This window comes from Grammomys surdaster, unplaced genomic scaffold (genome assembly GCF_004785775.1).
Source record: "Grammomys surdaster isolate TR1022 unplaced genomic scaffold, NIH_TR_1.0 958, whole genome shotgun sequence".
Taxonomy (NCBI): Eukaryota; Metazoa; Chordata; class Mammalia; order Rodentia; family Muridae; genus Grammomys; species Grammomys surdaster.
This window is the reverse complement of record NW_021605377.1, coordinates 1982125-1995379: the sequence shown is the minus strand read 5'-3', so window position 1 is coordinate 1995379 and position 13255 is coordinate 1982125. Positions and strand designations below refer to the sequence as shown.

General features: G+C 41.1%; 1 protein-coding gene across 1 annotated transcript in view; it reads left to right on the top strand.

The window, feature by feature from the left end:
• The window catches only part of Apaf1 (apoptotic peptidase activating factor 1), a 79571-nt gene that overhangs the window by 16582 nt on the left and 49734 nt on the right, over positions 1-13255 (top strand). The window contains exons 6-12 of the mRNA XM_028783089.1: positions 954-1066; positions 1194-1325; positions 2744-2982; positions 3304-3471; positions 4497-4628; positions 8352-8465; positions 9932-10116. Of these exons, the coding sequence (XP_028638922.1) occupies positions 954-1066; positions 1194-1325; positions 2744-2982; positions 3304-3471; positions 4497-4628; positions 8352-8465; positions 9932-10116 (1083 nt within the window). The remainder of the gene's footprint in view (positions 1-953; positions 1067-1193; positions 1326-2743; positions 2983-3303; positions 3472-4496; positions 4629-8351; positions 8466-9931; positions 10117-13255) is intronic.

Below are 13255 nucleotides of genomic sequence, written 5' to 3'. Positions count from 1 at the left end.
TTTCCTCTCCTGCCCAGGAAACTGTGTTGGAACGTGGACTATTTCCTTTTTTTTTCCCCTCTATATTAGCCTTCTGGGTTTTTTTTTGGCTTTTTTGAAAAATTATTTTATTGTTTTGTGTGTATTAGTATTTTGCCTGTATATACTATCTACAGCGTGTGTGCTTGGTGCCTGCGGAGGCTGGAAGACAGCATGGATTTCCCTGGAACTAGAATTACAGATGATTGTTAGCTGCCCTATGAGTTCTGGGGCCAAACCTGATCCTCCATGAGAGTGACGAGTTCTTTTAGTTGCTGACCCATCTTTCCAGTCCTGTTTTGTCATATTTTTATTTGTTTAAGTTAAATATATTTTGTGTATGTATGTGCATACATACTTTTATTTATTTATTTCTGTACAGTTGCCAATCTTGACTTCTGTCTTAGTTACTGTTCTACTGGTGTGAAGAGACACCACGGCCAAGCAGCTCCTATAAAAGAAAGCATTTCATTGGATTCTTGGTTACAGTTTCAGAGAGTTTGTCATTGTTATTATGGCAGGAAGCAAACAGGTACTGGGAGAGTAGCTGAGAGCTTTCCATCCTGATTCACAGGCAGCAGGCAGTGAACAAAACACTTGCCCTGCCATGGGCTTTTGAAACCTCAAAGTCCACTCCTGGTGACATAACTCCTCCAACAAGGCCACACCTTCTAATTTTCTCCAGACAGTTCATCAACTGGGGACTAAGCAAATACTTGCGCCTAAGTGAGCCATTTTTATTCAAACATCACAGTTCCTGATTTTTTTCCTTTTTTTCCTCTTGAAACTATAATCTCTGCTTTGCTCCTATGACTCTTGTTCATGGAGATACATGGAAGAAACTTCTAGTCTGCCAGTTGACTTGTGTCTCAGGATGGTCTTTAAAGGAAGTGCAAAATAAGTGTCATTAGTCCTTCTTTTCTTTTTAAACTTAGGTCTCTGTTGATCTTGGATGATGTTTGGGATCCTTGGGTGTTAAAAGCTTTTGACAATCAGTGTCAGATTCTTCTTACAACCAGAGATAAGAGTGTTACAGATTCAGTAATGGGTAAGGAGTTTCAATTTGCTTTTTAATACAATGGTAAGGTTTTTAAAATAGAAGGGACTGTTTCATCCACTACATGTACATATGTGACGTGACAAATTGCTTACTTTGTGCTACGATTTTGCTTCAGGTCCTAAGCATGTTGTCCCTGTGGAGAGTGGTCTAGGGAAAGAGAAGGGACTTGAGATCTTGTCAGTTTTTGTTAACATGAAGAAAGAAGACCTGCCAGTGGAGGCTCACAGTATTATAAAGGAGTGCAAAGGTATGGCTGCCTGTGTGTGCGGTGCTGTGGCAACACGAACGCTCTGGTATAAAGCAGGCTGATGACTATGATAACTTAGCACATGAACACCAGAACCTGTTTTATGGTGTTTAATGGTTAGGTACTTTTGATACCTTAAGTGACTCCATTTGGTATTTATTAACTCTTCAAACAATGTTACAAGTACCCACCATAGGTTAAAGAGGATGTTAAGAGAAAGGTGAGATAAAGTCAAGACCGTGGCTGTCAAACAGTGAAAAATATCATGAACATCATTTTAAAATTACTTGGTTTGGACTTTTATAAAATTAAAAGTTTCAGTTTGGTAAGTAAATGCTGTTATCCTCCAACATGTTTGAAATAAAACATGTGTACTTGTTCTGAGGTGAGGGAAACAAGAAACCTCCTTCTCAGCCTTAGTTTCTCTTACTAAACGTTGACAGCGCAGATCACTGTGACACCACATGTGTAGCTGTATTTACGTGACTCATCAGTTTTGCAGTGTTCACCAGCTGCATGTCCCGTGTTTAACTCTTAAGTGATTTACATGGAAAAAGTGATCATCCTACAGGTCGAAGGCTCGGTTCCCATGACAACCTCTCTCTACTTCTGACTTCAGATGTCAGTTAACAGGCTCCTGGTTGTTGTACCCATGCTTCTGACTCAGCAGCTGGAAACCCCCTCCTCAAATTTGGTTAATTTGTTTGAGCAGTTTACAGGAATCAGGGAAACATATTTTCTGCCCTATAAAAGATAATACAGAGATCCAGACGAGGTATATTGGTAAGTTGTCAGGAGGGCGGGGAGAGCTTCCAGTGCTGCCTTCAGCGTGGCAGCCTTCAGAAGCTCTTCCATGTGTTGAGCCTCTGCAGTTCTCTCTGGACTTCACTGCATAGGCGTGACAGACAGCCGTGTAGCAAGGGGATTGGACGAGAGGAATAATACAAATAAACTGAGCCAATGATATTGTCATGATATCTGTGAGTGAAAGCTGCCTTAGTTCTCATGATTTTCTTAGAAGACAGACTTTCTTGAAGTAAAGTAAACCAGGAGCTAGAAATAAATGTTCTTAGGCCTCAGGTAACTTGCATTGAAAATTGTTTTCCTGTGCTGGGGAGATGGCTTAGTTAAGTAACGATGCTTGCTGCCAAGCCTGACAGCCTGAGTTTCATCAAAGTTTCCATGGAAGGACAGAACTGACAGATTGTTCTCTGACCCTTACCCACTCACATCCCCACACTCCACCTACCCCCACCTCCGCCAACCTTCCCACTCACTCACATCCTCCACATATCCATATACCCTTCCCCCACACTTGGAGGGGGTAGGGAGAGAGGGAGATTTATAACGATGAAATAAAATTGTTTAGTGGTGATTGTAAACTACGATAGTATTAACATAATCACCTTTCCCCCCAGGTTCTCCTCTTGTAGTGTCCTTAATTGGTGCGCTCTTACGTGATTTTCCCAATCGCTGGGCATACTATCTCAAACAGCTTCAGAATAAGCAGTTTAAGAGGATAAGGAAATCTTCATCTTATGATTATGAGGCTCTGGATGAAGCCATGTCTATAAGTGTTGAGATGCTCAGAGAAGACATCAAAGACTATTACACAGATCTCTCCATCCTTCAGAAGGATGTCAAGGTACCTACAAAGGTAATGGACCGGCCAGCACGCCTTATCGTTGGGTATTTACGGCATGTGAACTTGATAATTGGACTGAGGTGAGAGGCGAGGGTACCAGCGTCACTCTGCTGTCAGTCTCCATAAAAGGCTCTGTATTGAGCTTGTGAGTGTCTTACTTCTCAGTGGTTCCAGGGAAGTTAGAGAAGCATCCAGTTTCTCTTTTTATCTTGAGAACTAATTGACCCTCTTAAGACATAGAGACATCCTTGAAGTAGTGTATTAACCAAAATACTCTGTCTCCCATACTCATTGTACTTTTGTGGTCTACTGAATGCTTAAAATGGTTCCTAGGTGTTGTGTGTTCTCTGGGACTTGGAAACTGAAGAAGTTGAAGACATCCTGCAGGAGTTTGTTAATAAGTCTCTCTTATTCTGTAATCGGAATGGAAAATCATTTTGTTACTATTTACATGATCTTCAAGTAGATTTTCTTACAGAGAAGAATCGAAGTCAACTTCAGGTACTTAAATGTCACATGTGCTTTTACTTTTGACTCTGAAACAGTTTTAGACTTGCTATATAAAGATATACAAACTATATTGCCGACTTTCTCTGAGCAAGCCTTTGCCTTATTTCCCTTATTGCTAACGTCTTACATAACTATAATATAATTGGCATTGATATACTATTATTAGCTAATAATTCACAAGTTTATTTGGATTTTACCAACCTCTCTATCACTGTTCCTTCTATGGTCCAGATCCAATTCAGGATCCCATGAAGCATCTGATAATGGCAGCATCTGATTTCCCTAATTGTCATCTCCCTAATGTTCTCGAATTTGTGAAAATGCCTCAGTGCTTGTTTTTAATGGGAATTAGACTTAAGGCCTCATGCATATCAGGCAGGTGCTTCACACTAAGCTGTATCTCCAGCCCAGCTTTGGTAGTTTTGAAGAGCACTAACCAGTTAGTTTAAACACTGTTCCCTAATTCGGTTTTGTCTGATGTCTTCTCTGGAGTGGCTCGAGGTATTTGGCAGGGGCTGGAGAGATGGCTCAGTGGTTAAGAACACTTGCTGCTCTTCCAGAGGACCCAAGTTCTGTTTCAAGCACCTGTGTTAGGCAGCTCACAACTGCCTGTAATTCCAGTGTCAGAGGATTGGTTAGCCTCTTCTGGCCCCTTTGGGTACCTGCATTCTACATGCACTAATTCACGCATATGCGCGCATGCATACACACACACACACACACACACACACACACACACACACACACACACTTGTGTTTTTAAAGAATTATACAGAAGTAATGCTGTGCCTTTATGACACCCTATCAAGGATTGTTGTATCTCATGGGTAATGTAGATGTTGATTATTTGGTTAAAGGGGTACTTACATAATTTCTCCACTGTAAAACTCCTCCCTTTCTCTTGTGTAACCAGCTTGTGGGGGAGATTTTCATCATAGCTTTGGAAGTGGGAGATACTCTGCTGCTGAGATTATCATATTATTTGTGTCCTCTGACATGTTTGATGTGGGTTTCAGGATCTGCACAGGAAGATGGTCACTCAGTTTCAGAGGTATTACCAGCCACACACGCTGTCTCCAGATCAGGAGGACTGCATGTATTGGTATAACTTCTTAGCCTATCACATGGTCAGTGCCAGTATGCACAAGGTAAGATGACACATTGGAAATTTTTATTTCAATTTCTTTTTTTTTTTTTTTTTTTTTTTTTTGGTTTTTCGAGACAGGGTTTCTCTGTATAGCCCTGGCTGTCCTGGAACTCACTCTGTAGACCAGGCTGGCCTTGAACTCAGAAATCCGCCTGCCTCTGCCTCTCAAGTGCTGGGATTAAAGGCGTGCGCCACCACCGCCCGGCTCAATTTCTTGTTTCTATATATTGTAAATATTTTCCCCTTTGGGTTTGTTTATTTATTTTTAAAGACTTTGTTTATTTCTATTTTATGTGTATGAATGTTGTGACTGCTTGTATGTATCTGTACCATGTGTGCTATACCCAAGGAAGCCAGAAGAGGCGCCAGGCCCCTGGAACTGGGTTACAAATGGTTGTAAGCTACCTGATGTGGATACTGGGAAGAAAACCTGGGTTCTGTGCGAGTACAGCAAGTGCTATTAACCATCTTTCTATCTGTCCCTTGAGTTAGTTTTATTTTCTACTTTGCTAGATATTTAAATTTTTACATAGTTAAATGCTATATAAAATTTTTCTTTGGTGTCCTGCTTTCTATTAGAATTTGCAGATTTTCATTTATTACATGTACTTATTTATTTTGTGGGTTTCTGTGTGGGTGTGTGCATGGCATGGTATGCATGTGGAAGTCGGAGGTAACTTGTGGGAGTTGGTTCTCTTCTTCCACTGTATGTGTTCTAAGGATTGAATTTAGGATGACAGGTTTGGTGGCAAGCACTTTTATCCTCTCACTCATCCTTCCAGCCATTGAAGCCTTTCTTTTTTTTCTTTGTTTAGTTCTTTGAGGCAGGGTTTCTCTGTGTAGCCCTGGCTGTCCTGGAACTTGCTCTTATAGACTAGGCTGGTCTCGAACTTAGGGATCTACTTGCCTTTGCCTCCAAAGTGCTGGGATTAAAGGCCACCACTGCCTAGCTAGAATTTTAGTGAAAATATATCTTGTGTAAGATTTTTTCCCCCCATTTTTCCATTTTTACTTGTGATTAAAAGTGGGGGGCAGTCTTAGTGACTGTAGAAATTAATCAGTTTCTCCTCTTAGCTGTAACTCTCCTTTATCTGCAGTGTGGATTTGTTTATAAGTTTTATGTGGAAGGTGAGAAAGGCTATTCGTTAATTTATTAATTAAATACTTGTGGAGTGCTTGTTAGCGTAGTGTTTCTCAGCCTTCCTCATGCTACAGCACTTTAATATATTTCCTCATGCTGTGGTAACCCTTAACTGTACAGTTATTTTGTTGCTACTTTATAACTGTAATTCTGCTACTGTTATGATTCATAATGTAAATATCTGCTACATAGGATATGTACCCCCCCAGCGGTGGAGACCCACAGGTTGAGAACAGCTCTGTTAGGGACTGGGGTTGTTCTTCATCATGAGTCTAGATCCCAGATGGAGTGTCTGCTCTCACTCAGCTCATGTCCGTGGGGAAGAGAGAGAGTACACTGATTGTAAGACAGAGAGTGACTCGGAAAGAGAAGGAAGAGATGATAAAGGGAATACTTTGGATTTGCTGGACAATTTGATGTGCATTGTGATGGAGAGAGTAGTCAAAGATGACTGCAGTTGTGTGCCGTGAAATGTTCAAGGCTGAGGAGGAGGTTGAGACGTCACTATCTCGACCCTAATCCACCTACCTACTAGGACATCTGATCGCAGGTACTGAGGAAGCTGCTAGATAGTAGACATGGGATGGATAGTAGACGTGGGATTCTAAGAACCATGGACAAAAGGGAAAAACAGAATCAGTACACAGATGGGGTTTGAAGTCATGACGACCTACAACACTGCAATGCTGGCTCCTGGATAGGACGTGGCTGTTGGCTACAGAAAACCTGCAAAAGATCAAGACATTTAGAAATTTCACCTCAGGATAGGGATGGGCTAGCAAGGTCCCACACTTAACTGAGGAGCTCTTGGTAGTTGATGGCTGCTGGGAGGAAGAGTCCCTTTTCTTTGGGGGTACGGCCACTGGTAGTGGTTGCCCCACACTCATACCCATGTGGAGAGAACTAAGTGGATTTAGTTAAAAACAACAAAATGGATGGAAGGTAGGAAAAAATGTGTTTATAGACACCCAAAGGGAGTGGGAAGTGGATATGATCAAGCTGGATTGTATAGATGGCGGACACTCTGAAAAGACTAAATAGAATCTACTATTAAAGCTTGAGCCGTTCTATAGAAGAATGTTCTCTACTGTGTCACTACCACTAGTAGATGAGGGTGTTTGCTCTTTTTTTTGTTTGTTTGTTTGTTTTGTTTTTTGTTTTTTGAGCAAGGTTTCTCTGTGTAGTCCTGGCTTCCTAGATCTCACTCTGTAGACCAGGCTGACCTTGAACTCAGTGTCTCTGGGGTACTGGGATTAAAGGCATGTACTACCACTGCCCAGCTACAGCCAGATTTCTTATCATTCCTTTATTCTCAGCAGATCAACATAGGAATTGTAAGTCTTTCACTTTGCTTCCCTGTGAACTTTTGACTATTGGCCATATGTACATCTATTTTGTGATTTGTGCTCATTCCTTCCCTTTTGCCTTGGCCATACTGTACCCTTCTGTGCCGCCCAGGCTAGTTTGAATTTGTGGTTCTTCTGCCTCAACCTCCTGAGTGCTAAGGATTCAGGTGTATGCCACCACGTTTGAGGCCTCTCAGCTTTTATCTTGTCTTCTTCCTCGTTGGTACTTATCTTCTTTCATATATTTAAATCTTCAGTCCCATTATGATTTTCTATAAAGGATCACATTAAGCCCTACTCGTTTATGTGTTACAGTAATGGTTATTCATGTATTTTTTTTAGAAGTTTTGCTTTGTAATGTATAGAATACTTGGATTTTTATTTAGTTAAATGTGTATGTGTTTGTATGTTTGTATATGTGTGTATATGATTGCACACGTGAGCACGTGTTCATATGCCTCTTTTGTGTATGTGTGTATGATTGCACATGTGAGCACATGCACATGTATTGTATGTTTATATGTTTGTGTATGATTGCACATGTGAGCATATGCACGTGTGCTTCTTTTGTATATATATGTGTTTATGTTCGCACATGTAAGCACATGCACATGTGACAGCTTTGGTGCTGCCCTTAGTACTGAGCTCGGGCGTAGGTCTGGGGGATTAAAGAAAGACTCAGACTTGGGTCATTCCTTGTGAGAATGCCAAAACTTTTACTGGGCAGGTTCAGTATATATACACCAAGCCAGGGAAGGAAAAGCACAAACTCAGGAAAAAACAGGAACTCAACTTGGGGGCAATAGGATGTCAAGTGTAAATTCCCTTCCTGGGGCACCATGCCTTAGTCAAGATGTTTTGATCCTAGAGGAACTGCAGAATGTTACTTAGTAGACAGCAGGGCATAGCAGCCCTTTGGGGTCCTACACACATGTGTTTGTTTTGTTCTGTGTCATGGTTGCAAAGAGTTCCTTTACCTAATCTCTTATATTTTTAAACAGTTTTCTGTTTTATATTTAAATCTTTTATATAACTGAAGTTTTACTTTGAGTTAAGATGTGGGCCCCATTTTGTATTTATTTTGAATTATGCGTTTACTACCTTCCCTCTGGTCTTAAATTTTAGATATCTGCAAAGCGATTCTCAGTAGTGTTAGGATACTGGTGTTCTAGTTGAAATTTTTGATTTTTATTTTTTACACAGTACCCCTGTCTTACTATTTTTCTTTATTTTTAAGGAACTTTGTGCGTTAATGTTTTCCCTGGATTGGATCAAAGCAAAAACAGAACTTGTCGGCCCTGCCCATCTGATTCATGAGTTTGTGGAATATAGGCATATATTGGATGAAAAGGTATCTATCAGTGTGAACGCTTAGTATTTAAAGGCTGTCTCATTTTGACATTTACTTCGAAGTTTAATGATGGGAGTGAGCAGAATAGAGATCATCTTCTTGCTCTGACCTTTGATTTTAGTTAATTGCTTCCTGGCCCACAGAGAACACATATAAGATGGAAGTTTGAAAATTGAGGAAGAATGGTTTTCCATTTCTTTTTCTGTAAGTGCTGAGGAATGTAGTTGATAGTGAGATAATTTTGTTCATTCGTTTTTTGGTTTTTGAGACAGAATCTATGTAGCTCTGGCTGTCCTAGAACTTACTATGTAGACTAGGGTATCTTCAAACTCACAGGGATCTATCTGCCTATCTTTGCCTTTCAAGTGCTAGAATTAAAGGTATGAGCTGCCATCCTTGGAGATAATGAGAATTTTAACCTGAGACTAAGAGGATCACTCTCTCCTATCTATCTATCTATCTATCTATCTATCTATCTATCTATCTATCAGCTATTGACTATCTGCCCAAAGACTATTTACAGACTATCATCTGTCTTCCTTCCATCCATCCATCCATCCATCCATCCATCCATCCATCCATGGATCCAGTGTTTCATTTTACTCTACTTTCTCTTGAAGTCTCGTTAATGAAATTAATTTAAAATTCTTCAATTTAGCCTTAGGCAGATTTATAAGACATGGCCACAAAATCAGTTACAGTATTCTTTGCCAAAATATCACAAAACTGGTCTCTAACCTAGTTGCTCATATTGTTCCACTCTGGAACCACTTGAGTTGTGCCTCCATAGTCCTCGCTGCTCTCTGCATTGTGTCTTCCAAGGTCCTACTAGGATGGCCTGTTAAGGCCCACTTACACACTCAGCTGTTTTCCTAGTTCCAGTTCTCAGTGTCTTCCATATTTCTCCAAAAACAACCAAACAACCAAACAGCACCCCCGCCCAAAAAAAAAAAAACCAAAACAAAACAAACCAGTATGGACAAGCATATTTAGCAATACGTCAGTCCTGATATCAACTTCTGTCTTAGGTACTTTTCAATTGAGACACCAAGGCAACTTGTAAAGTAAAGCATTTACCTGGGGGTTTGCCTACAGTTTTAGAGGATGTATCCATGACCATCATGGCTGGGAGTATGGTAACATGCAAGTAGGCTTGGCACTGAAGCAGTAGCTATGAGCTTGCATGTTGAGACAAGTCATGAGGCAGAGAGAGAGGGAGAGGGAGAGGGAGAGGGAGAGGGAGAGGGAGAGGGAGAGAATGAGAGAGAGAGAGAGAGAGAGAGAGAGATGGGTGGAGGGAGAGAGAGAGAGAGAGAACACACTGTATTTATTGCCTAGTGGCTGCTGTTATATTTTAGTTCATGTAGGCAAAGTTTCATTTAAGTTTTAAAATGTTAAGATCACAGAAACAAAGAAATGTCAGGCTTTGTTCTAGCTGTGTCTAACAGATTTCAGTTTATTCTTAGGATTGTGCAGTCTGTGAGAATTTTCAAGAGTTTTTATGTTTAAATGGACACCTTCTTGGACGACAGCCATTTCCTAATATTGTACAGCTGGGCCTCTGTGAACCAGAAACTTCCGAAGTTTATCAACAAGCAAAGCTGCAGGCCAAGCAGGAGGCGGATACTGGGCAGCTTTACCTGGAGTGGATGTGAGTTTCTAGAGAGACCAGAGGAACTCTGTTATTAACTGTTCTTTTCCAGGTAGTCAGTAAACTCACTTTGTGAGACTTAACTACTTTAGAAACTCAGTAAGTATTCTTACCATCTTAGTTAGGGTTTTACTGCTGTGAACAGACACCATGACCAAGGCAGCTCTTACAAAGGAGAACTTTTAATTAGGGCTGGCTTACTGGTTCTGAGGTTCAGTCCGTTATCATCATGGTAGGAAGCATGTCAGTGTCAATACAGGCATGACACTGGAGGAGCTGAAAGTTCTACATCTTCATCTGAAGGCGAATAGGAGAAGACTGGCTTCCAGGCGGCTAGGAGGAGGGTCTCTCAAAGCCCACCCCTACAATGCCACACTTCCTCCAACAAGGCCACACCTGCTAATAGTGCCACTCCTTGAGCCAAGCATATTCAAACCACTACACCTACTCAATAGAAAGTTCCAGAGAAGTAAGCACAAGAGAAAGTAATTATATCATCACAGTCCATAGAAACAAACAGATAGGTCATCCTTAATGTTATTATCAAATGCTACTATAATCTAGTATGGTAGTGATGACCATAAACTTTGGAGCCATAGACCTAGATTTGAGTCCCCATACTAAAACTTAGTCCTTTTATGATTTTTGAACATACTCTACTTTACTTTCTTACGTGTGAAATGGAAATAATTTTTTGTAATACTAGTTTTGTGAAAATTTAAATGAGATACATACTGTACTTTTTTATGTGTGAAATGGAAATAATAATTTTGAGGTAAATACTACTTTTGTCAAAACTTAAATGAGATGTTTATAAAGTCACTTTTACTTTGCCACAGAGATTTTATTTAATGTCACTGAATTTTAATTCTATATCTTTTTTAAAAAGCATTTTTACAGTCTTTTTCTTCTTTTCATATTTCATATGTGTATGGTGTGCACTTCTGTATGTCTGCGTGTTTGTGAGTATGTGTGCCGTGCACATGTGTGTGTGGGTGTGATGTGGACATCTTAGGTTAATATCAGGACTCTTCCCTGCCAGCTCTTCTTTCTTAGTCTTTGGGGCAGGATCTCAGTCAAGGCAAGGGCTCCCTGATATGGCTGATCTTGCTAAGCAGCTGGCTCTGGAGAATCGCCTGTGTGTCTCTGCACTCAGAGACTGGAAGTGTAGGTGTGCAGTGCGCATGCATGTGTGGGCATGAGGATGTGGAAACCCTAGGAAGCCATGCCCACCTCACATTTAGATGGTCTCTGGAATCCAAACTCCTGTCAGCTTGCTGCTGAGGCATTTCCCCAGCCTGAGTCTTCATATATTTTTTAAAGATGTTATACTAATTTTTATTTATGTCTAGTGTGTGTCTGGTTAAGTTTACGTGTATCCATGCATGTAGGTGTCTGGAGAGGTCAGAGAGCATTGGATCCTCTAGAACTGGACTAGCAGGTGGTTGTCAGCCATCTGATTTGGGTGCTGAGAACCAAACCTGCGTCCTCTGTAAGAGCAGTAAGTGCTCTTGTCTGCTGACTCAGCTTTTCAGCCCCAATTCTTCCGTATCTTAAGAAAAGTCTCTTCACAGGGCAGGAGAGACTGCTCATGCTTGAAAATCACCTTTGTTCATTTACTTGGTGTATGTGTGTTTGTGTGTATATGTTTTTGGGTGTGGGTGGGTATACAATACTTGTGGTGTCAGAGAACAACTTGTAGAAATCAGTTCCCTCTTCTGTTGTGCGGGTCCCAGGGATTGAGTTCAGGTTGTCCTCAGGCTTGGCTGGTCAGCTCATAACATGTTTGTTGATTGAGTTAGAGTGATGACTCTCACTGGTTTTGCAGAGGACCAGGTTCAGTTTCTAGTGGGTGGCTTACAACCCCCCAGTGACTCTAGCTAGCATCAGGGGGATTTGATGTCTTTGGCCTTCTTGGGCAGTGCACTCACATGTATATACCCACCTATAGACTCACACATAATTTTTTTTTTTTTTTTTAGTTAAAAGATTGAGAGATGTAAAAGTGCGTTGGTATCAGCTTAAATTTGAGTTTAAATTTTCAAAGCAGTAGTTTGTTCACGTATCGTTTTTTACCTTTGTACTCTGTCTCTGTGAGGATGACTGTCTTGGCTTTGAGGAACTGGAGTAGATATTCAAAGGAAAGACAGGCTTTGTTTGTCTCGTTTTAAAGACAGAGCCTCTCTAGATGTCCAGGCGGGCTTGAACACTGGGTCCTTCTACTGTAGACTCTCAGCTATCTGGGACCACAGGTGTGTGCCGCTGCATCTAGATGGAAACGTTGTAGTCTTAATGTAGTCCTGTAAACTTTGCAAGTAGCACGTATTATGTCCTTACGGGCTGTCAGAATGTGAATTCTTGTTTGATGCCTACTCATCACTTCTGGTGAAGTGTAGTTGTTTCTACACAGGCTCCTAGTCTGGCTTTTCTCCAATACTTGGTCCTATTTTTATTGCACATACACTCTTTATCCTTGAGCCTGTGGGCAATTACTGTAGGAATTTATAACCCTAACAAGCCTATATAAAACACACACTATTCAGGTATTTTATTTATAAGCCGTAAGCCTAGATTGGGCAGAGCTAGGGCTGTACTAACTTACTCCCCAGCTATAAAGTCTCTTGTTACTTGCTGTTTTCCCTGGCCTTTTGGTTCTGGTCCATGGCAGCTTCTTCCTTCTCCATCTTCCTCTCCTCCCTCCCCATCTGCAACCCCCTCACTGGAACCTCCAGTCCCACTGTCTCCCTCTCCTGCCCAGTCACAGGCTCTAGCCTTTTATTGACCGGTTAAATTAGGGAGAAAGTTCACACTGCACCACTTGAAAATGTGAGGCTCTGCTTGTCAGATACCGCATCTCGAGGAGCCAGTACTTAGCATTAGTATACAAGCAGCATTAGACCAACCCACTATAGGCAATAATATAATCTCCATACTAGTGGCATAGTTGTCATTCTGTAGAATTACTATAAGAAGACAGTGACATTGTTTTATCTGTCCCCATCTCCCATCCCCCACCCCCATTCTACGTAGAGTTAGAGGAGAACATTTTAAAGTATGTCATACAGTGGTGTCATACAGGTGCAGTGTCATAGAGTGTGAGCTCTGTAAAGTATAGCATACAGTGGTGTCATACAGGTGC